At 42.8% G+C, this 23,042-nt stretch overlaps 1 protein-coding gene across 4 annotated transcripts in view; it reads left to right on the forward strand.

Annotated features, from left to right (window-relative positions):
- The first annotated feature begins 556 nt into the window (after window positions 1-556).
- The window catches only part of DCAF1 (DDB1 and CUL4 associated factor 1), a 53,918-nt gene continuing 31,432 nt past the window's right edge, over window positions 557-23,042 (forward strand). For 3 of the 4 annotated variants that reach the window (XR_008747511.1, XM_055806355.1, XM_055806356.1), the window contains exons 1-11: window positions 622-765; window positions 6,072-6,189; window positions 10,890-10,966; window positions 11,715-11,788; window positions 12,755-12,868; window positions 14,920-15,057; window positions 16,052-16,555; window positions 17,763-17,864; window positions 19,003-19,161; window positions 21,647-21,826; window positions 22,709-22,918. Coding sequence is in view for 3 of the 4 variants with exons in the window: in XM_055806355.1 (XP_055662330.1) it covers window positions 6,080-6,189; window positions 10,890-10,966; window positions 11,715-11,788; window positions 12,755-12,868; window positions 14,920-15,057; window positions 16,052-16,555; window positions 17,763-17,864; window positions 19,003-19,161; window positions 21,647-21,826; window positions 22,709-22,918 (1,668 nt within the window). In the remaining variant the exon portion in view is untranslated. Of the gene's footprint in view, window positions 766-6,071; window positions 6,190-10,889; window positions 10,967-11,714; window positions 11,789-12,754; window positions 12,869-14,919; window positions 15,058-16,051; window positions 16,556-17,762; window positions 17,865-19,002; window positions 19,162-21,646; window positions 21,827-22,708; window positions 22,919-23,042 lie in introns of all 4 variants that reach the window. The other variant, XM_055806353.1, reaches the window with a different exon arrangement.

Genomic DNA, 23,042 nt, shown 5'->3' on the forward strand with positions numbered 1-23,042 from the left:
GACAGGACCGGGCTGAGGACGAACTCCGGCAGCCGGGAGGAAGGGATGTGGGAAGAGGAGCCTCTCCTGAGGCCCGGGAGCGCCTGAGCAAGGCTTCGGTCCGGCCGCCGCTCCCTGCTGCCGGGCACGGCGCAGGGCAGAGGCGGAGGCGGGCGCTCAGCACTGCCGCGGGCTTCAGCTTCCACGGCCAGAACGGCCGCTTCTGGAGCGGGAGCGGGGATGCTGACGGTCATGTCCCGCGGAGCCGTCGCAGGCTCCGGGGGGCAGCGGGGCAGGCGCGCCCGCCCCAGCGCATCTCCCCGCCGTCCGCTGGGCGCGCTGCGGGCCCCGCCGCGGGACAGGCGGCGCGGGGGGGCGGCGGCCTGCCGCTCGCTGCCTCTCGGTGGCGGCCGGGACAGAGCGCAGGGGACGGCCCCTTCCCCCGGCCGGGCGGGGCGGCGCGATGGCGGCGCCCGCCGGGAACTACAACTCCCGGCGTCCCCCGCGGCGGCTCTTCCCGGCGGGCGCACGCGCGGAGGGCTCGTGGCGCGCGGACTCTGTTTCCCGGGAGGCCGAGCGCGAGGCCCCTGCCGCCCCTCCCCCCCGTTCCATGCCCGCGGCTCGCGACGCCTGCTCGCGACGCCTCCTCGCGCGCTGTGACGCGGCCCCCAGCGTGGTGACGCGCAAAGTGTGTGCCCGCCATAGCAATCGCGGCCGCCGCGGGGTGTGCGGGGCCGAGCGCAGGGGCCGGGGCCAGCGGCGGCGACCCAGCGGGGCATCGGGCAGGTACGGGGTGCCGGGCGGGCCGGCCCGGGCCGCGCAGCCAACGCGCTTCCCCCGGGCCGGGCAGGGCAGGGCCGCCCGGGCAGGGCCGGTTGGCGGCCGCGGCCTCCGCGCCGGGCAGGGCGAGGCGGTCGCCTCAGGCCCTGGCTGAGGGAGCCGCCGGGGCGGGGGGGGCTGAGCGGGGCGGGGGGGCTGAGCGGGGCGGGTTGGCCTGCGCGGCCCGCCCCCACGCTAGGGGGCGCCCCCCGAAGCGCCCCTCGGCCGAGCGGCGGCCGGCACCCGGTGAGGCGCTGCGCCGCCTTCCCCCCCCGCCCCCCCCCCCCCCGCGGCCTGTCAGCCTCCCGGTGGGGGGGGGCGGGCCTGCAGCCGCGCCGGCCTCGCCCGCCTCGGGCCTCCGGCGGCCGGCCCGCCCCCCCCGCCGGGGCTCTCCCTGCGCGCCGGGGCGCCGCCGGGGAGGGAGGCTCTCCGGCCGGGGCCCCCGCCCCCTCGGCGCACCTTTAAACCTTCGGTTGGAACGGCCCGTGCCGGTCGTTCCCCGCTGGGCGCCGGCGGGCCGCCCGCTCCCGCAGGCCGCGGAGGCTGTGCGAGCTGTCACCGGCCGGGCCTGCCCCGTCCCGCCCCGCCGGGTGCGCGGCCCTCGGCTCCCCAGCCGTGCCGGGAGCCGCCGTTAGAGCGGGAGCGCTGGGTCCTGTTGGGCGGCTGTTGGGCCGTCGTTTGTAGCAGCAGAAGGCTGTTCCTGTTTTCTGTGCTTGTCTTGGCAGATCGGTGTGTACTGCCAGGTTTGTTTAGTAAAAGCAGAAATTCCAGGAAACTAAGTGACTTCGTGGTTTTTCCGTGGTCATAAACATACTAGAACCATAAAAAATGCTACATTTTAAAACAAATATTGAAAGCAACGTTCTGTTGTAACGGCCGCATTGGAGTCCTGTTAGGTGTTGAAGTGGGAAGTTGAGCAGATGAGGAATCCCTTCAGAGCTGCCCTTGTGTGCGATGCCAAAACATGATTTTGTGCTCTTTAGATTGTGAAGATTTTGTTAGTTTGTGGCGTGCTTTATTCCACAAGTGAACTTGAGCGCTGACAGTTCATTACGCTTCAGCATTAACTTTGGCCTGGGTACTTCAAACTCAACAGGTTTAGGCAAATAGCTGTCTGGTATCTCATCCGTTTAAAGAATAATTGTGATGAGAGGAAGATTTTTTTTTCATTTTTTTTAAAGTAGGGAATTCCTCATGTGAAAACATAAATATGGAAGAACATACAGATGTGTTGCTCAGCTTGCTATGTATTTAACTGCATTCCAACTTAAGTTCTTAGCTTTTCCTTACAGTGTTACGTTTCTCATCTATATTGTGTCCTTAGTTATACTTAGAATCATGCATAGGAATGGTATGAAATTTGATTATTTAAGCTAGGTCAGAATGTAGTTGTTAGAATTTGGGTTGGCTGTACATGTGGATGTACAAATCCTCTTGTAATTTTGGTCTGCATATGAATTTAAATGTGCAATCTTTCTACAAAGTTAACTAAAACTGATTTTTTTTTCCTAAGGTAGGATTTTTGTTTTTGTTATGTGGCTCTTTCATTTTCCATTTAAATTGCTAAGGTATGGATTTTGTGTTTGTTTCCCAAATAACCAAAATACTGGTTTTCAGATTTTACAAATAGATTTATTTTCACGTAAGAGGTTTCATACTTGAAAATGCATGTCTGTACTGAGGTCAGTGTGTTCAGAACCTCATAATCCTTTTCATGAACACAACACAAAATCAGTAGGTGAATGACCTGGAGTAGTGTTGCAGTCCGTCTGACGCTCAGGTATGTTGAGGAACAAAAGGGTGAAGCTGAACTGCTTGAACTGTACGGCGCTCCTCAAGGTTTGCAGTTTGAGGTCAGTGGGATTTACATTTCTTCGCTGTTCAGCGGTGTCTTGACTAAGGTGCCTCCAGCACTAAGGTGCCTGAGATTTAAAAAGTGTGAGAGTAGTTCTAGATATCTGTGTCTGAATACTTCTTTGGGTTTCCCTTTTCTGTCAAATTTTTACATCTAAGTTCAGAAGAGTAAAATGCGCACAAAGCCTTTGCTGTGATGTTGGAGTATAAGTAGTGTTTAATATTGAAGCAGTACTATGTGCTGAAACGTGCATGTGTGGATTTTCAGTGGGAGTGTTCACAGCGAGTCATAATTAAGGTTGTAAATATTTGTCTTTCAGAGTCAAGTCCTTTGAGTAAGTGCTTCATGTTTGGTTAATATCAGTTCTTTCGGTGATGAAATTTTGACAATAGTGGCATTTGCAAAAAAAAAAATCCCACTTCTTAGCTTATTAGAGATTCTAATTGAAATCCATAGTAGGCCATGATTTTCAGAACTTATTAAAAAAAAAATTAACCCCCCATGGATTTAAATCCACAATGAGACAGCTGCTCCTAGTTCTGCTAGTTTCTGGAGAGCAATTTAAGATGTAATTTGTTCGCCAGCTTGTCCAAGGGATATAATGAAAGTCAGAGTTGCTCTCACAGGCCTTCCTCTCCAGCAGGCTGGGTATATTTCTGACAGTTTAATTCATACTGTTTATGCTCTTGTCCTTTCTGCAGAAATCTTCAGTTTAAGATGGAATTCTTGAAAAAAGCGAGCACAGTAGGAATTGCCTTGGTTCTTGTATTTAAAAAGTCATTCTCCTGCCTTAACATTCCATCCACATATATATTATACTGCTAACATGCATTAATATGAGAACTGGGGAAGCAGATGCTTCTGAGGTAATTTTTGTTGTTGCTGCTCTTTGTGGTGTCATCTAGAATAGTCAAATTTATTTGAATAGGCTGGGAGGGATAAGCCTGCCGGAATAGATGAGATGCTTTAGTGAGGCATTTACATTCATTGCTGTGTACTTATAGAAAAGGTGGCATTTTAAAGTTTTATTTTGGGAAGATAGTTGTGTGTCAGCACACCCGTAATGCACTTTTAAGTGAGGTAGCTGTCCCTAAAACCTGGAATACTGGGATGTTTCTATTTTCACTTGGTTATGGTGTAGCGCTGGGTGTCCCAGAGGGCAATGTGAGCAGTTCCTCTGGTCTTCCTAGCTGGAGCTTTGCTGACCTGTTGTAGGTATTGCTGGACCTTTCCTGTTTTCTGGCTGGAGTAGTTAAGGGTTGTTAGGGGAAATAAGCTATTTTTCAGGTTGTAGGAGGGCCTGTTACAGGCCTTACGCAACCTCTGGGGTCACAAGGCACTTTTTTTCTGTATCCCTTGGTGTAGAACAAAGGTGGAGGCATCCAAAACGGTTGAGTGCAGATACCGTTACAGCACTTGAGTTCTGAGGCTGAGAGTAGATTTGTCTGTATGTTTATCTGTGATATTTAAAAGCTCAGAAGTGCTGCTGGCAAATGTTATTCAGTTAATGAAAAAGGGAAGGGAGCTTTTTGAGCTCGGAATAGTTTTCCCTTTCAAAGATGTTTTGGGGGGTGTGTGTGTACAGTCTCATTATGTTTTGTTGCCTGCATTTAGGTAGTGCTTCTTTTCAAAAGCGATTTATGCATTTGCATCAGATTTCTCAGTCTAGTTCTGTGATGAATGAATAATGAATGCTTTAGATAAAATCATAATTACTTGTCATTTAGGAAACATCATCTTTCTTTATGCTTAGGTGGGTTTTTTGTTAGCATATGCTCACTTCATACAGTACTTATCAAAATAGTGTTCTTCAGACTGGGTGTCTTGTAGTCACAGGTTTATTTTTCCAGTCTTTCGGTGACGATTTTTCACGCAGTTTCTGCCAGTTTCATCTTCAGCCAGGTAATCTTCATTTCTTGTTTCCCATTTAACTAACCAGTCGTGATACTTTAAATTCAGAAGCACCTGTGAGACAGGAGGTAGATCTGTAGGGTTGTTCATCCATTCCCTGAGTGAGAAAAGGTTTTAAACCAGTTAGAGGTATCTAACACTCAATTAAACGTGGTGACGTTTTTCAGAATGAACTTGGGCTTATATGACCTGTGTTGACTTTACGGCTCCTTTTACAGTCTGTCACTTAACTGGTTCAAATACGTATTTCAGGAGTTGATGTGTATGTCACTGTTTGAAACGTATCTGTATTTAACGTTGTTTTGGAAAGTTGTTTCTCTGGGTCAGTTATGACAAATGGATATTTAATTTCATAGAAGATGGATATTGGCCATGTTATGGCTAATTAAATGCTGGAAATTTTAATGTGTTTTTGGACATGAAAGGATTTCTTCTGCTGTGTTATCTGCCCCTCATCTCCAATACAATGTCAGTTTTTAAATTAGGATTGGGTGTTCCTTTCTCCAGAAGTTACAGCTCTTCACGGCAATCGCAGTCTGTCAGATTGGAAACTAACTGAGGGCATGGCAGTGTTTTGAGACAGCTTTTGTTCTAGTTTGGTCTGTCAATATTTCTAGTAGATTTTTATCAGACTGACAAAAAAATGACACCTGGAAACTTAGAGGCTTAAGCAGAATCTAGAGTGATAGTTCCCTCCATTGAACGGTACCGTAACAAGTCACTTGGTACTGTAGGTTCTCACTTTTGAAGATGGGAAGGTAAAGCAGTCAGCTGCAGTCTTGCAAGTAAAAGGTCGATAAACCTGAAGTAACTGCTCCAGCGGTCTCTCCTGTGATCGTTCTTCCTTTTTACTAGAGCCACTGACTGTTCTTGGAAAACTTGAACAAGTAGTGATGTGGCAACCCCCCAGCTGCCACTCTGGTGCTCCTGCTGCTGCCCACAGCTGCTCAGTGCCGCCTCTGCCTTCTGCCTTCTTGGCATATGATTCTTGGCACTTTCACTGATGTCTGGAGGGTGCTAAACTGGAATAACAACACTGATCGTAATCTTGCTGCCCTAGCTTTGTTGTTTCTCGAGTAAATCCCTGAGCAACAGCAAAGGACTAACTTGGGTCTGGCTTGTGGAATTGATAGTTTTAAAAAGCTTCAGTACCGAAGACACTTGTGGTTTGGTGTGCATACTTGCCATCACGGTCAGGGTTCTCATACACCAGTTAAGACTTGTGTTCAAAGTGTGTGCATGTTCTTTATTCTTCAGGCGCAAAGGACCAAAAAGAACTTTCCAACTTTTGAAAGTGAAGTTCAGCAGTATTCTGTCACTTAATCTTTTTTTTCTCATTCCTTGTTGCTGGGTGTTTACTTGCCTCTTCCAAATGACTTGTAATCTTTGATTGGGATTACTTCAGTGAATATAGTAAAACCGTGTAGGATTTCCTTCTCATTTTTCTGCCTTTTTTTTTTTTCTTTCTTCCTTTTTTTTTTTTTCTTGATTGTTACCTCTGCCTTAGGCTAAGCCATGACTTCAGGATCTGGGCATGTGGACTCCAAGGCTGAGCTCACTGCTTTGCTTGAGCAATGGGAGAAAGAACATGGCAGCGGGCAAGACATGGTTCCTATTCTTACCAGGTAAGATCTATTAAATAAATTCCTAAATACCTGAAGTTACATGACAGCAGCTTTTACTGTGTTTTGGCTTGATATTTTTATATACCTGATTACCTGTTGGTAATTAGTTTTCTTGGTCCGGAAGTTGAACTACAAGTGTGGTATTTAAATAAATACAATTTTTTGTAAGAAATTTATATTGCAAAGGTCTTACACAGACGGTCTCTAAGACTTGAGTTTAATTCTCTGAAATTACAGTAGTCAGAGGTATCATTATAATAGTTTAAATAACTTTGGTATCTTCACCTGAAGCTTGTAAAATGTTGATCAACATCAAAAGCTGTGAGAATGTTGTTCCGTCAGAGTGGTGGTGTGGGGTTTGTGATTGTAGTAGTGTTGGTCAGATTAAATGAAAGGATGAGAGCAGCTCCTTGGATGAATCAAGGGGATTATACTGAGAAGACTTTATTGAGGCTCATAGGGCATGTTTAAAATTTTAAAACTTGATTTTAAAAACTGGATGTTGATTGACTGGTATTGTGTTGTATGTGTGTGGAAAATATTCCTTGGACTGATACATTATTTTTAGGAGGTGTGTAGGTACTAGTAACACCATTAATTATAAGACACCTTCTATTACAGGAGAAACATTTGAATTATCAATTGCATTTGTGGTTTCACAAGCCAGGCCTTTCTTGGGTAAACTGATAATACTCTTGCTTTAATGTGAGATTCACAGAAATTCCACCAAATTCCTTCTCGTGCCACTGCTGGCAGACCCGCTGGCTGTCTTGTGTGTGCAGGACTTAACCATGCTTGTATGTTAAGAGCAATCCAGGTGTCTGTAATGCACTGCTCTGCATTGTTGGGTCAGATGAGTCTGTGCACAGATTCTGAGCTGGTACTGGGTGGAAGTAACAGGAATCCAGTGGAACTTCTTTGCACAGGTCTGTGCCATGCCTCACCTAGTGGGTACAACTTGTCTTGCTGTTCTTACTACGTGTTAGAAATTGTAGCACAGAAGAGGGAGATGAGCAGCAGAAAGCCAGTCCTAAACACCTGAAAATGAATAGGTCTCTTGAAAATCACGAGACCTTTTTTTGTGTATCTTTGCATATTGTCTGATTCATGTCTTCAAGGAAATGTGCTGTTTCAAGGCCTTTTCTCACAGGCGTAAACAGCAGACATTTACTATATTCTAAGAAATTTAAAGACATCTGAATTAAACATGTCTTTTCTTGTGTTTATAGCAGTCTGGCACTTACTGGTCCCCATCAGCTCCCTGAGTTCCATATGTTATTTATGCCCAGACAAGTCTGATAACTCTCTTTAGGTTCTCAAAGGTTTCTGTGCAGCAGGCAGAGTGGTTATAGATGGTGAAAGCTTGGGTGTTTTGGCTTTAGTGGAGGTAATAGCAATTTTTGTAAGCTAGATAGCAAGGGGACTCTACTGGCTCTGGCAGAAGTTGGATTTACAGGGCTTCAAGTGTCAAGTAAGTCATATGCCTGTTTGGAGTAGGGGGTTTTAGATTTAAAAGAATTTGCTGGAAGAGATACTAGGAATCCTCACCAACTGGACCTTGCGTTAGCTGATGCCCTGAGGTGCAGTAATGCCCTTGCATTTTGTTTTAAACTTAAGGCAGAGGAAGCTGCGGTCATGCTTGTTGGTGAGTGACATTTTTCTACTTCCTTCCACTTTCTGAGCTAAACGGAAGAAAACTTCCCTGTGTGGACTGGGAGTCTGTTAAATGTGATGCCGAGGCAGCCTATGTGAGAGTGCAGTAGTGAGTGTTTCAACAGTAATAGGACAAGAACAGTGTGACTTACAGGCTGCAGCTGAATTGTCACTTCCAAATAAGCTAGTTTTCTGAATTTACAAACTCTGGAGTGTCAGAAGGTACGATTGAAAAAATCGCTTGGAAAGTGTCAGCAAACAACAGATACTTAATATATATGGTTTTCAAAAATACTGTAAATTGAAATAATATTGCAAGAGCATTAGTTCATAGTCTGGATGCAAGTCGTGTTCAACTGTTCTAGCAAATCCTGGGAGTCAGATCCTTCACTGCATCCCAAGAGCCTTTGTCATAAAGGGAATAAATCAGCAGCTTAACAGCGTACACACAGCTTTCCACAAAGCAAGCATGTTGTGGTATGGGATCCCAGGGCATCGTACGCTGTTGCAGTCTGTTGTAAAGGTTTAGGTTGGTCATTAATGCCAAATGATGGCATAGAGCAATACTAGGATGGCTTTACATTATACCATCTAGATCATTGGGAGTCTTGCAAAGTTGACACGCTTTTATGTATACCACTGCCCCTTCCTTCCTTACTGCCAAGGTGAGCTCAGTTTGTGGAAGTGAAAATGAGGATCTGACTAACTTTCCAAAGATGATTGCAAAGGCAGTTGTAAAGAGAAATCAGTAAGAAGTGAGGGGAGAGGACCCCTACTCCCATGTAAAACCTAGATCTTGTCAGCAAACACTGAAGTGGCTAGAGAACCAGTGTAGCGCCAACTGAACAAAGGAAATCTTAAAACCTGAATAAAAGTTCAGTGTTTCTGTGAGTTGTTTTTTGCTAAAGCCCTGCGAACCACGTGCCTGTGTTATGAGGCAGCCATGAGCTTCGTTAGCTGTTTGACTCCTGTTGCTTCAACTGAGAATTGACAAAGCTGTTGGTCTAGATAGATTCATACAAGTGACTTCACAAATCACCTTTGTACATGTTAGTTAAAAGAAGGGTATTGTAAGCAAGCTTGATTATTTTTATTCTTTTTGAAAGTAAATTTAAAGAGACAGTGCTTTTTTATTTTGGTCTGACAGTTGTGACTAATTGTCAACCCATAATTGGTGATTCACCTGCCTGTTTCATCTAGGCTGTGATAATGTTGTCATCCCTGAAATCACTCGGCAGCTTCAGCTGGCATGCTGTTTGGCTGCCTATCTAAACAGGATGGACTGATGAGAATATTATGGTCACTCTCCATGCTGCTCATCTGTCCTTTCTGGCACATAATCAAAATGCTGATTGTCACCTAGAAAGACCTGACAAGTCTAGGGTACAGCTTCTCAACTCCCTGTTTGTCCTAGTTGTCTGTCAGCAGGCACCCCTCAAGCTATTGGTTCTCACGGAGAAAAATGAGAAGCGGGCAGTGGGGTATTCAAGTAACTTGCTTTTGCCAGAAATTCATGAGAGCTCAAGCTGTGCCACCTGTTAGCAAGGGACACAATTTGCATCTGTCCACATTCAGGCTTACTAAAAGTAAATATTAGAACCCCACAGGATAAACACTTTGCTGAAAGATAATTGTCAGATCAGAGACAAGCAGGAAAGTTCTCTACTCATTTCTGATAAGCTAATTTGCTTTTCCTACAATCTGGGTGGGCTTCGTAACATCATCCTCTGCCATACCTGCAAGTCAGTGTAGTTCACTGAGGCAGGACCAAGGACATTTTTTGCCTCTGATTGTCCCTGGGAACACAGGATATTTTCTGGAAAGTTACAGGAGTGGAGTTGAAGTCAGTGACATTCTGTAAGAGAAGTCCCCTGCAGAAATGAAATATTTTTTTAGGGATTCGTGCTGCCTTCCAGCAGTTTTTTCCCCTCGTCTGTAATAAACTCCGCCTGGATTGCTACCCTGAGGTGTTAAGACCTTGTTTTAAAATGCTGTGCTCACATTCTGCACCCCATTGTAGACCTCAGTAGAGGGGAGGGGGTAAGGTTTTATACCAAGGAAATAAGATTTAATTTGCTGATGTTCTTTGAATGCTGCACTCTCTTTCACCTCAGACTGCATATATTTCTGCTATAAAACTTCATGGAGAAAGGCAGTGTGTGAGTATGGAATTATTTATTCCTTGACCATAAGATAATCTCCCTCTTGCTGATTTTGTTTAAATAAAGACAGTAATTCATTCCCTTACTGCTCATTCTAAATGAATTAGAGCGTAGGATTTCTTGTGTCTGCTGAAGCTGCTTCTCAGTTTAGGGGAAGGCGTGGTCAAAACTACCTTCGTTGTTTTTTTCTGATACAGAGGAACATTTAACGCATTTTGAAGGTCTGTGAATAGGGGGCTGGCTGAGCTTCTTGTCTTAGCCAGTGCAGTAACTGACGCATATTAAAAAGTTGAGCTTTGATGAAGCTGAAGGGATAAGTTGAATAGAGATTGCACAACACTATTAAATATTAAATATTTTTAATGTTACACAAATAATTAAAATTTCATATTCAAGAATAACAGAAAAATGTGTAGGCAGTTTGAGCAGCTGCCCCTGCACAGGCTGAATAGGAAGGAGGACTAAGTCACCTCTTCAGGACTTACTCTGCTGCAAAAGAAGGGCTATGTGATGGTGAGAAGTACTACTCAAGCCCTTTATTTGCTCTAGTTCTCTACAGTACATGTTGTAGAACATCACCGGGACTCTTATCATGAGTAAATAAAAGGTGTTGGCCCCTCCAGAGTGTCATGCCTGTCATCACTGGGATGTTGTTGTGGGTTCAGCGTGTTTTGGAGCACAGTGGGGGGCGTGAGATACTAGAGGCAAGTCTCGCTTCTCACTCCTCTGTTATGAACAGTGTGAAACCCTCTAGTGGCACTGGATATTGTTCAAATGAAAGTTACTGAACTGTTCTGTAGTACTTTGACAGATAGGCTATTGTGAGGAGCTGTGCACTAGGAGAAGATGGTGAATTCTGCTCATCTGATGTTGTTCCTTCTGCAGAATGTCCGAGCTAATTGAGAAAGAGACTGAAGAGTACCGCAAAGGGGATCCAGACCCGTTTGATGACCGACACCCAGGTAAGGTGTCCTGAGTGGTTTTGGCAGCACCAGCTCTGTCACAATGGGTACCTGGTAATTCATATTGAAGAGAAAACAGTTCTTAGCCTCAGCGTGCCCACTGCTGATCAAAGTCTGATACTGCTTTTGCGCTGGTTAATTGTGCTCTGTAGGGCTGATATCTGGCTGTTTTGATGTTTGCTGCAAGAATTTGAGACCCTGTGTGGAGTTTTGGAAGAGTGTTTTAGAGGCTGATTTATGACATAAGGGTATGAGCATGTTAACAAGTTGTAGTTAATGTGAAGTAGTAAGTGTTAAATGGACAGAGAAGACAGTCTGTCCCAGATTATCTTGAATTTGCTGTTTGGTAAGTGCAGTGCTTTGGAATAGTTAAATGCAGTCACTGATGCTTTTTATCTTGTTATTCTTAGAATTGTTTTTTTTGTTTGGTTTTTTTTTTTTTTTTGGAGGTCATTTATTTCCAATTTACTGGAACAGTTTCCCTGGCATCTACATCTTCACTGTCTACAAAAATTGACAGTTCGATACTATCGGACTGCTAAAACATGTTGTGCTTTGACTAGTAGGCATTCCAGGGAGGTTATATCTACTAGAAAAAATGTTAAGTCATATAATTTCTTCAGTAATTTTCGTTCTGAGAAAGGTCCTGCTAACTAGAGTATTCCACAGTTGATTGGAAGATAAGCAGTTCAGTATTAGTCATGACATCTTGAGGTAAGTAGATAATCTTTTCCTGTTTCTCCCACAGGTCGAGCGGACCCAGAGTGCATGCTTGGCCACTTACTGAGAATACTTTTCAAGAATGATGATTTCATGAATGCGGTAGGTTTGCTCTGGGAACTGTATCTGTCAATTCCTGACACCTTCTTATGTTTTTTGTTTACTCTGCTGGTCAACCTCAGTACTTACTTAGTATTTATTTTACTGTTGTCGGGACTATCTCTTCCATAGTGGTGTTTTTTAAGAAGAGTTTAAGTGCAACTCATTTGCCACTGTTAAAGTGACTCAAGGAAGGGGAGAGTTCATGAGCTGTTCAGGAGTGCTGGAATGTGTGTAGTAACAATTGAATCAGTTCTTCTTAAGGTTTATCAGTCTCTCTAAAGAAAATGTAGCTCCTCTAATACAAGTTTAAAAGCATAATTATTTTCTGTAATGGAAATTAATATCATTAATTCCAATGCCTTGTCTTTGAATACTTGGAAGTGCTGGAATGCCTGTAGATGCAGAGGAGTATGTCAGCTGTAGAAGACTCAGGCAGAGAGTTGGGAGGCAAAGATCTGGCTTTCCTCTTGCATTGCTATACTCTAACATGAGTTAATAGCTAGAATTTTTGTTACTCTCACGTCCCTGCAAGCACCTGCATTGGTACACATTGCTGTAAGGATTCTGACAGGTTGCTCGCACGTAGCTTTGTCTTAAACAGCAAGCAATAAGTAAAGACAGGTGCCATTTATAAGTGTGCAATTTTTTATGTGAAATTTTTTTTAGCTATTATGTTTATATTGTTATCGAACTGCAGTTTGTTTTTAGGCATTTGTCTTTACAAATCAGTTCAAGATGATGTTTAGTCAGTGAACAGCAGATCAGAGGGAAATGCTGTTTCTCTGAGAAGTAGTTTCAGCTTCTGAGGCACTGAAGGGAGCAGGTGAAAGGCTAGTCATCTTGAGATCCAGGGCTTGCGTATGACATTCCTTTATCATTTTTCTGCTGTGGGAGTTGTAAGGTTTTCACTGCACTGGTTTGGGTCAGAGTTAATTTCAGACCAATGCTGTTCCTGATCTTCTCTAGCTAGTGAATGCTTATGTGATGACGAGCAGAGAACCTCCATTAAACACTGCTGCCTGCCGACTTCTTCTGGATATCATGCCGGGACTGGAAACAGCTGTTGTCTTTCAGGAAAAGGTATCATCTGTACTAAGGCTTGATTTGAAGTTTGGTGTATTATGTACAGCAGTTCTTGCCATAGGAGAAACCAGTAAAAAGCCATATTGAAATCCTGTCTCTGGGACACAATATATTCAGTCTTACTAATGGTTTGGGGCTTTTTGGTCTTGGCTTGTTCAGCTGATGAAATCTTGGGTGTTTCACAGCTTTTAAGGTGTAACGGGACTGAGTCAGAGGAGCTGGAACTTAATGTAATGTTTTGGGAAATGTTGAAATTTGAATTGTTACTATATAGGCATGTGAGTGGAGCAGGCTGTATAGAATGTGACAACTTGCTGTAGGAGTCTTGCCCAGTAATCCCCAGCTACAGCAGAGTGACAGCACGATTAGAGCTGAGTGATAAGCAAGTCATACTTTAACTAAGCAGTATAAAATCCACGTGCTTTGCAGGGATTATCTGGAACTGTGATGGACAGCCGAATCGGACTTCTGTATGTTGACAAGTGTGGTTTTCTGTGTTGAAAGTGAGGAGAAAGTAGATTTCACTCCTGAGCCATAGTTTCATTGTCAGTAAAAATTAATGTTTTTCTGAAGTTAGGAAATCAGGTAGTGCTTTATATAAAAGTTGTAAATTGATTTCTTTACCTCTGGAAATATGGATATGAACTCTAAAGCATGAGAAAAGGAAAGAATAATGTGCTGCTTCTGTGAAGGATTGAATTTAATTTGAGATCTTTTTGATCAGTCCAGAGACTAAGGCTGTGAGACTTGGATCCAAAAAAATGAAAACTAAAATAGTAGCTCTCCATTTGTGGAGGATATAGCTTTTTTCAGAGAGTAATGTTTCTTTAAATTTAAATTAAATTTTGAAATTGTTTTGCACTTGAAGACTTTTTTTTTTTTTTTTTTTGACGAGTATATATGGAACTCTGTTACAGCACATTGGGTTTCTTTGTGCAGCTTAGGGGAGCTGACAGAGCCATTTGAGGAGGGCACTGTTCCATCATAAAGGAGCCCTCTGCTGTCTGAGGTGGTTTACATCTTACAAGTGTTTTGTTTTGTTTTTTTAAGGGACATAAGAGCATTTAAATAATAATGCAGTTTTCTTTGAATGTATAACAGGCAACTCTTTAAGAATCTGTAAGCTGAGAGTTCTCATTGAGACATATGTTTATTCATTATTACTTTTAACTGATCTTTTGTATTATACCTGTGATTGAAATTATGTGCGACATTGCTGTCACAACAATGATCTGTTGTTGTATGATGTTTCAAAATCCAGTAATGATTTGGAGGAAAAATTGAATCTTGAATTCTAAACCATTGTCTTTTTAGTTGACTGTTTTACTTTTTAATTACACATATCTGGCCTTGTTAAAAGTTGCCTGACAGACTGTGTTCAAACACTGCTGATTTTGTTACTGTTAAAAATACTAACCATATTTAACATTGTTTTTCATATGTATGGATTGATACACTTGCTCTCTTCTCCAAACGTTATCCATTTTTGACTAAGATGAGAATTGTTCTTTTGCTTGATGAGTTGTCATTAAAGAGTTCCTCTAGCATCATGTAGCTTGCATATTTAAGTGACTTTTTTCAATTTAGCCCTAGTAAGCTTTTAGCGAAATGTGAGAAATTTAGCCAAGTTCTGTTCTACTTGGTGTAAGTTCAACACAGCTTCTTTGAGTTCTGTTAAATTGCTGGAGATGTATATTAGTGGAACAGGAGCTTGGGCTTGTTTTATTTCAACAAATCAATTCACCTGTAGTGTTTTGCTACTTCCTAGGCAGTAGGTTGACTGGCCACTTCAGAAGACCTGTGCAGGTGTGCGAATCCTAGTTTCAAGTATCTGAATCCTAGGAACAGTTTTATGCAGCTTAAAACGTTAGATTTATTTCTTTTTTTGGTTTCAGATATTTATGATTCATTACATGATGGGTAGGAAGTCTAGCCTGGTTGTTACTAGAGATAGGGAGAATTGTTACCAACAGATGCTTTCACTGTAACTGAGAAGTTAAAAATTAAATACAACTGTTGGAATTGCTTTCTTATTTTCTTCATTCTAGGAAGGCATAGTTGAAAATCTATTTAAGTGGGCACGAGAAGCTGATCAGCCACTAAGGACGTATGCAACGGGGCTGTTAGGAGGAGCTATGGAAAACCAAGATATTGCTGCAAATTACAGGGATGAGAACTCGCAATTGGTAATGATCTGTCAATCACTTTTCCTTTTTTAGAGGGCAGATACCTTTTTTTTTTTTTTTTTTTTTCCCATTTCTGGGAAGCTTACATTCTTGAGTTAATATATGGGTCTTACAGTGGTTGTAGTAATATCTGTAAGAGTCAGTAGCTCATGCTTTCCATCTTTTCCTGACCATGCATTTGGTGAGGTTGGTACATGCAGCCTGATTACTCTGTTATACCAGTTGTGTTAAAAATGCCACTGGAAACATAAGAAGGCAAATACTGTACTTTTTGATGGGACTCATTCATAGCTTCCTTAAAAATTTTCGGAAGCTTTACATCTGTAACTGTTGCATGTTACGATTTACATACTGGACAGGGATTTTAAAATGAAAGGTAAATCAACATAGGGACAACTTAATATGAAATTCTATTAACTTCTATACTAAACCTTTCATCAGTGCAGTGTTGATCCTGTATGATTATCAGCAATTGAGATGACTTTTGGGAGAACATAGGATAGGCAAATTTGTCTCCCAGGGCACGGTACTATGTGTTGAAGCACAGGTGAATTCTAATTCTTGCTCAGTTAAGGCCTTTAAAAATGAAAGTGTGACCTTAGGTTTTGTGGAACTGCGATTTATCAGAGCTGCTGCTTTGAAAGGGAATGTTGCTTTTATTCTAGGCTGGGCAGAGATGATGGAAAGATGGTGCAAGTTGGTATGTGGTTCTGCTAGCACCAATATAGCTCATCTGCTCTTAATGGCTTTCAAAGCACTTTCTTCTTTCAAACCAGGTGCTGGTATTTTAGATGAAAGTAGCTGTAGTAAAAAGGATTGGAGTTCTCTTATTCACTTTGGAATCATTATTCCTCTGGGCAAATGTATGCCACACCACACTTGACACTTTATGCTGTGGAGTTGGTTGTATGATAAGAACAAAAAATACGGCTGATGTGAGTTGCATGATGGAAGCAGGAAGTGTGTTCTCATGCGTGCTTCTTTTCTGAAACAGGTAGCTTTGGTGCTTCGACGGCTACGAGAGTTACAAGTTACTGAAATGACTACAAAACAAGAAAACAAGCGTCCTAGTCCTCGGAAAGTGCCATCGGATCCTCTGCTGCCTCTAGATGAAGAGGCTGTGGATATGGATTATGGGGAGATGGCAGTAGATGGAGAGCAAGAGGAGGTTTCTGCTGATATGGATATCTCCTTTCATCTTGATTCAAGTCACAAGACCAGTAGCAGAGTAAACTCTGCTACAAAGCTAGATGATGGGGGACTGAGAAAAAGCAAATCAGGGAAACAGCATGAGAGAGACGGCTTCCGGAAAGCTAAGCAGAAGCTGGGCTTCTCCGCTTCAGAACCAGAGCGGATGTTTGTTGAACTGTCCAACAGCAGCTGGTCAGAAATGTCCCCGTGGGTGATTGGCACTAATTACACACTTTACCCTTTGACTCCGGCCATAGAGCAGAGGCTGATTCTTCAATACCTGACTCCCTTAGGGGAATACCAAGAGGTGAGCATATGAAGGTGGGAGGAAGCACTCTGTGCTTGAATTTGAACTTGAATTTGTCCTGACAAAACTGAGTGGTATTTGGGGAAAAACTTGCAGAACTGTTGTTACCGCGCTCTGATGTTTCCTGGTATGATTAAGATCAATAACCTTTCCTGAGTTGTTGATGACTTTCAGATTGATGAAGTCGTTAGTTTGAGTATTACTCGGTAGGTAATACGCAAACCTGAACCTAGCAGGTGTGTGGTCTAGTAGTTGGAGCATGGCACTAAGAATTTTATTGCTGGTTTCTGTTGGTGATTGTTTACATGACAGAGGGCAAGTCACTTTGAAATGGAGACATTTTTCCTGTTTCTTCTGGAGGATGTGAGAGACTTACACAATTGAAAGTCTGAGGAAATAATGAACTTGAAATTCTAAATGAAGTGGTTTGTGTAACCTCTGCAGTTGTTCTGATGAGAAATGGCAGTGCCCATGTTCTGCAGATGCTTTTGAGAGCTGTTGTTACTTATGTGGACAAAGTAGTTGGGCAGTGTCAAATTTACTAGGTGCTTCCTTTTTCTTTTTTTTTAACCATATAACTGAAGTTAGCATAGGTCTGCAGGCCATCTTTATCTCTGCCTAATCTTTTTTAAGGTGGTTTAACTTAATTTGAAATAGAAAAAATCAACACAGTTTTGCTTTGTCATATACATAGTGTGTGTTCCTTGCTTCTGTGAGAGCCAACGGAACAATTATCCCCTTAATACCCTGCATGCTGACTGGATCACTTCATATGCCAGCAAGAATAGCATATAAAAATAGGAATAAACTATAAAGCTGTTACGCAAAGAATTATGCAAAGGGTTTTAGTTTGTTGCCCTGCTGTCCTGTTTTTTCTGTTTAGTTGTTGGGTAGTTGTCTTTGCACAGATGGAAAGTGGAACCTATCGCCAGGGTGGTATCTGTGTGACTTGCCATAGCTGCACTTGAAGGAGAGTCTTAAGATTTCAGTGTGGCAGCTGTCATGCACCTTGCTGCAGTCAGCAGATGCATTACAAGAGGTCTGTTAACCTTTATTGCTTCCTATGGATGGAGCTGGTTATCACTGACCTCTCATAACAGGTATCTGCTAATAGGGGAAAACTGGGGGTTTGAGAGAGTAAAAACCAAAACAGACCTTGTATTTTCTGTGAAACATTCAGCTAGTCTTCCATTTCTATTTTTCGCAGCTACTACCCATCTTTATGCAACTGGGATCAAGGGAGCTAATGATGTACTACATCGATTTGAAGCGAACCAACGATGTGCTGCTCACTTTTGAAGCCCTTAAGGTAAATTACTTTCATGATGCATGAAACATACCATAAACATTGTAAAATCATTGAATATGTCGCTGCATGTGTCGAAGGCAAATGCTTACCTTCTTTTGGCTCACGTATCTTGCAGCATTCCCTGGGATTGGAATTGGCTTTCACTCAACTTGAATACGTTGCAGTTTTGTTTTTATAACTCTTAGTTACATAAAATAAGAAAAAGGGGGGAGGGGATAAAAAGATCTTAATCATATAGGAAGTACATAAGAAAAATCCCTTTTTCTGTCAAATGCTTGTTCTCCTGCTGCCCTTAGATGGCATTCCTGGGTTGTTCTGCTACCTGTCATCTCGAGGGACATTTGTGAGGGGTGAGAAGCGTAAGCATCTTACTCTCAGAAGCCCCAGCATGGCATTTCTGAGCTGAATGTTTGAAATATAGTAGTTTTGCGTGAGTAGTCTTAAGGTTACCTTGCCAAGGTACAAAACCACAGGAAATTACCTTATTGAAGCCAAACCTGCAGTGCAGCAGCAGAAGTTACATTTTTATGTGCGTGCATTCGCTCTTTCACAGTAACTTCTCTGCCTCTGATCTTCCAGTGTTACTTTCTGTTTCATTTTCATTTGTCTGAGTGTTTATTTCCATAGAGCAGTGTGTTCCTACAAAAGGTGTAGGTTACCTCAGTTGGTACTTAAGGTTTTTCTTGAGGTGTTGGCAATATAGAGTGTAGCAAACTTCAGTGCAGCTGCAGACTTCCATTTTAATAATAGCCTTTAAACTTCATCTTGTAAAATTCTTTTTGACAGCAATATGGCATATACAAAGCGTGAATGCAAATTTAAGTATTTCTTGTTGATAATAGAAAGTGAATTAACATGAAAAGAATAGGAAGACTTAAGGTGGTCTGTTGGATAAATTCTGAGTTGCTCTGCTTTTCTTGTATTTCTTTTGCAAGATGTGTAAAACAAAGTGCTAGTGCCTTTTTTTGCTTTTGTCCTTGGGATAAATACTGCATTCTGGGAGTTGGGAATAAAGTGGACAAGTTAGGGGAGCACTTGAGGATTTTTTTTTTCTGCCATCTGTTTTTCTGCGGGTTAGGGGATGGATTTGATGATAGTTTGAAGAATTCCAGTCTAATCTGCTTTTATCCTTCCTTAGCATTTGGCATCATTGCTGCTGCACAACAAGTTTGCAACGGAGTTTGTTGCTCATGGAGGAGTGCAAAAGTTGCTGGAGATTCCTCGTCCTTCCATGGCAGCAACAGGGGTCTCCATGTGCTTATATTATTTGTCCTACAATCAAGATGCCATGGAGAGGGTAAGAAGCTTTCTTTTACTGTAACTGCAGTGATTCCCATAATTTCTTAAGTGTTTCTGCTTGTGTTCAAACAGTCAATAAACACCTCCTAAACTGAAAAGCAAGTTTATATAGAAGACTGATATGTGCAGAGGCAATAGGAAGTATATGAATACTGGTGTATTTGAGTGTTTTGGTTCAAGGGTGCGAATTTTAGTTCCTAGGGAGTTAACTGAAGACCTCTGTCTTGTTAGCATTGTCTCAATACTTCCATCATCCTTTTCATCCTGTTATTCCGTCGTTCCCTCAAAAAAATGTCTTTCCTTTCCCACCCGTTCCAATGGACTGCTATACCTGAGCTTGTTTTTTCTGTGCACAGGCCCAGTGTGGATAGCTTCAGTGGTACTCAGCACCTCAGCCAGATTCCAGACAGCAGAGAAACTTCTGTGGTGGTGTTAGAGTGCAGCAGAAGACCAATGCAGTTCTGGACTGCATTGTTTGGAAAATCAAATTAAATGATGCTAAGGGTTCTTTGTGGCCTGAGTTTACAAATGTTAAAACAGCTGGTAATGAAGGCAGAGTTCCTCACCTCATATTTTAGCATAGAATATTTTTTTTTAAAAGAAATCCTCCTCCTCTCAAGTAGTGTTTTTCCAGCAAGCATTTCTTCAGGCTGGTTGGTATGGCAGTCCACTCTTTCAGTTTCCCGGGCACTTCAAACAGTGTTCCTATATTTTTTTTTTTGTTTGTTTTGTTTACTGGAAGCAAGCACTTGTGTGCTGAGCCAGATGTACAAACTGATTTAGTTTACTCTAAAATTGCTACTGTGCCAAGAAAAAAAAAAGATGAACTTTCAGCTTTGTCCTGGTTTGGGCTGGGATGGAGTTAGCTTTCTTTTTAGTAGCATTAGTACTGGCATATGGGAGCATCCTGCTCTTTAGATTCGTTCAAAGCAACTGCAGTGCTGTAGCCTTAAGCCTTCTAATTCTACTCTGCTTTGAATGATGGCTTTTGACTCCTGGCTTGTCCCTGGCATTGTCTAGTAGGAGTTTAATTTTAACTTTGAAGTAGTTTAACTAGTAACTGTACATATCTGCTTATTCTTTCCTAGTTTTTGATGCTGTCTGAATGTGTATTGTGATTTAACATGCTTAACCACTCCTAAGCATGTAGAGGCTGGACTGGTAGTAGTTGTTTAAGGCTGTATCCATGTGGATTCTGTAGGCATTTGTATGAGCGAGTTCAAAAACCTTTTGATAATCATGGCTGAACAGGACTGTCTGTGCCTTGTATTACCTCTCTTATGAGGTCAAGGAAGGTGAAGCTAGGAATAAAATTTCTTCCATTTCTTTTTGCCAATTGTGTCAGAAAGACCAACCCTGGCTGCATATGATCTGCTTTGGTGTTTCTCTGAACTCTCTACGCTCCCTTTTCCCCTTCTGTCTTTGCTTTTCCCCCTTCCTTCGGCTTTTTTGCTTTTCCCCCTAATTCCACTTGCTGCTTGCATGGTTGTCCAAAAGGAAATCCAAAAGCTGTGGCAGGGTGCTGCATGAGGATTCCTTCTGCTTGACATCCTCAGGCCGTGTTGTAAAACCATGCAGCTGTTTTACAGTGACATTGTCTCATCTGCCAGATGTTATCCTCAGTATCTACAAATTCCAGGTAGAGCATGTTTCAAGGGGCAGTCCCTTGTCACTTAGTCTATGCCAAGCCTCAGGTCTTGGGGTGGAAGCAAGGCTGGAGCTGGTAGCACTGTATTCTCAGCGTGCCTGACACCAGCAGAGAAGAGATGAAAAAAATCTGCTGACTTAGCATATAGTTGGTGCCAGTGCTTCAGCTCTCTATGCTGTTCCTCTTGGTGCTGACCCTGGCAGAGGGTTCAAGTTCCTTATTGTTAGAAGTTAACAAATACATGCAAAAGTGCAGTTTTGAGCACATGGTCTGTACGTCTCAGAGGCAGGGTTTGAGAAAAGAAAAAGACAAGCTCAGTTGTCTTATTTCCAGATAAAGTCAAACTTCAGATTTGCATTTGATGGTCCCTACAATCCCCCTAGACTTCAGTGCTCCCAGTTTGCTAGAACTTCAACATAGTGTATGATACTGCTACACTGAGAAGAATTTTTGTTTTTTTTTCCAGTGGTAACTTCTGTTCCTTCTGTGCCTCTAGCATAGCATTCTTTGGATACCTTGAAGTGGTGTGGAGAAGGACTCTCTGGAATTATACTACACTAAGACTGCTGTATTTATTGTGTTTACGTCTGGGAATGGGCCAGTTGCTAGTCCTACATTGCTGCATCATAGCCTTTATTAGCCTACAGGGGCTTTCTTTCACTGTTCTGGAAATGGCACTTTTTTTTTTCATGTCTCAGATGTCATGGGTCAAACTGGGAGTAACTGATATTTGTCCTTTGTCTGTTGCCCCTCAAGGAACCCTCATTCTCCTTGGACAAACTCTCTTCAGTAATTTGTCTGAAGTCCTTCTCAAGAATGTTCTTTTGCTTTCTAGGTGTGCATGCACCCCCATAATGTGCTTTCAGATGTCGTAAACTACACATTATGGCTAATGGAGTGCTCCCATGCCTCAGGCTGCTGCCATGCAACCATGTTCTTCTCCATTTGCTTCTCCTTCCGTGCTGTCCTGGAGCTCTTTGACAGGCACGATGGCCTTCGCCGTCTGGTTAACTTGGTAAGGCTTGTAGTTTTATGTGGTGAACAGGGTTTTAGTGTCAGGTTTTGCACCCTTTATAGTGCAACTGTGGAGAATTCTATTCTTTTGTTTGATTTCTGCTCTGGGTTTTTTCCCTCCTCTGTCTCTTGGGAACTAAGAGGTGGGGTGAGTTTTCTAAGCAATGTACATGTGGATCCCTTTATCTTTATTATTTTTCTTATTGTTAAGATTATTATGCAGAGACTTGCTACCCTTTGCGAGCTTTGTGGTGCAACTCCTGGGTTAAGCAGTACTTAAACAGTGGTGGCTTAGTGGTAGTTCAGATGTTTCTCTCCATTCCACATACATGTGTAATATTGTCATGCACTCTTTTGGGTGCAGATAATTCCAGCCTTGTTCCAGGAGGGGTACAACTGTGTGTGTGCTGTGGTAACCACAGAACCTTATGAGCACAAATTATACCGTTAATGTACAAAAGCTGGTATGTCTGCATGGTATTGCTGTGCAGTCCTAATAGTTTGGGTTATATCTGACTCGGGGACATCAGCGCTGCAGGGTGTAAGCATCCTTCGTGTTGTGTAATATAATGCCTAATAGTATTAGGCAATACGCTGCCTCCAGATCAACGCTCTAACTTGTGGATTTCTTTCTTCATAGATAGGGAAGGGGGGGAGTGGTTCTTTTTAGACTTACTATTTATCCATGCAGACAGCCTTTTCTGTTCACACAGTTTTTGTCATCTCTCAGCGTGCTTGTATGTCTTGTGCTTGTATGTCTTGTGTAGCAAAGCAAGTTTGAGTTTAGTGCAAGTGCAGCTGAGAATTGTAGGTGCTTTTTTTCCTGAAAAGTGAGCTAATGAAACTTTTTTTCCCTTTTCCCTGACCCAACCTCTTTCTGAAGATAAGCACTCTTGAGATCTTAAACCTGGAAGACCAAGGAGCCCTCTTGAGTGATGATGAGATCTTTGCCAGTCGCCAGACTGGGAAACACACCTGCATGGCCTTGCGTAGATACTTTGAGGCTCACCTTGCTATCAAACTTGAACAGGTGAAGCAGTCACTCCAGCGCACTGAAGGTGGCATTCTGGTCCATCCGCAACCCCCCTACAAGGTGAGTAGTATGTTGCAAGCTTTTAACATTGTTGTTGCATTTTTCAAGCGAATCCAAGCTGCAGGAATATGTGGATGTTCTTTGAAGCCAGTGAGTGGAATAACTAGGCAGTGTGCAATGTATA

This window comes from Falco peregrinus, chromosome 5, assembly GCF_023634155.1.
Source record: "Falco peregrinus isolate bFalPer1 chromosome 5, bFalPer1.pri, whole genome shotgun sequence".
Classification (NCBI taxonomy): domain Eukaryota; kingdom Metazoa; phylum Chordata; class Aves; order Falconiformes; family Falconidae; genus Falco; species Falco peregrinus.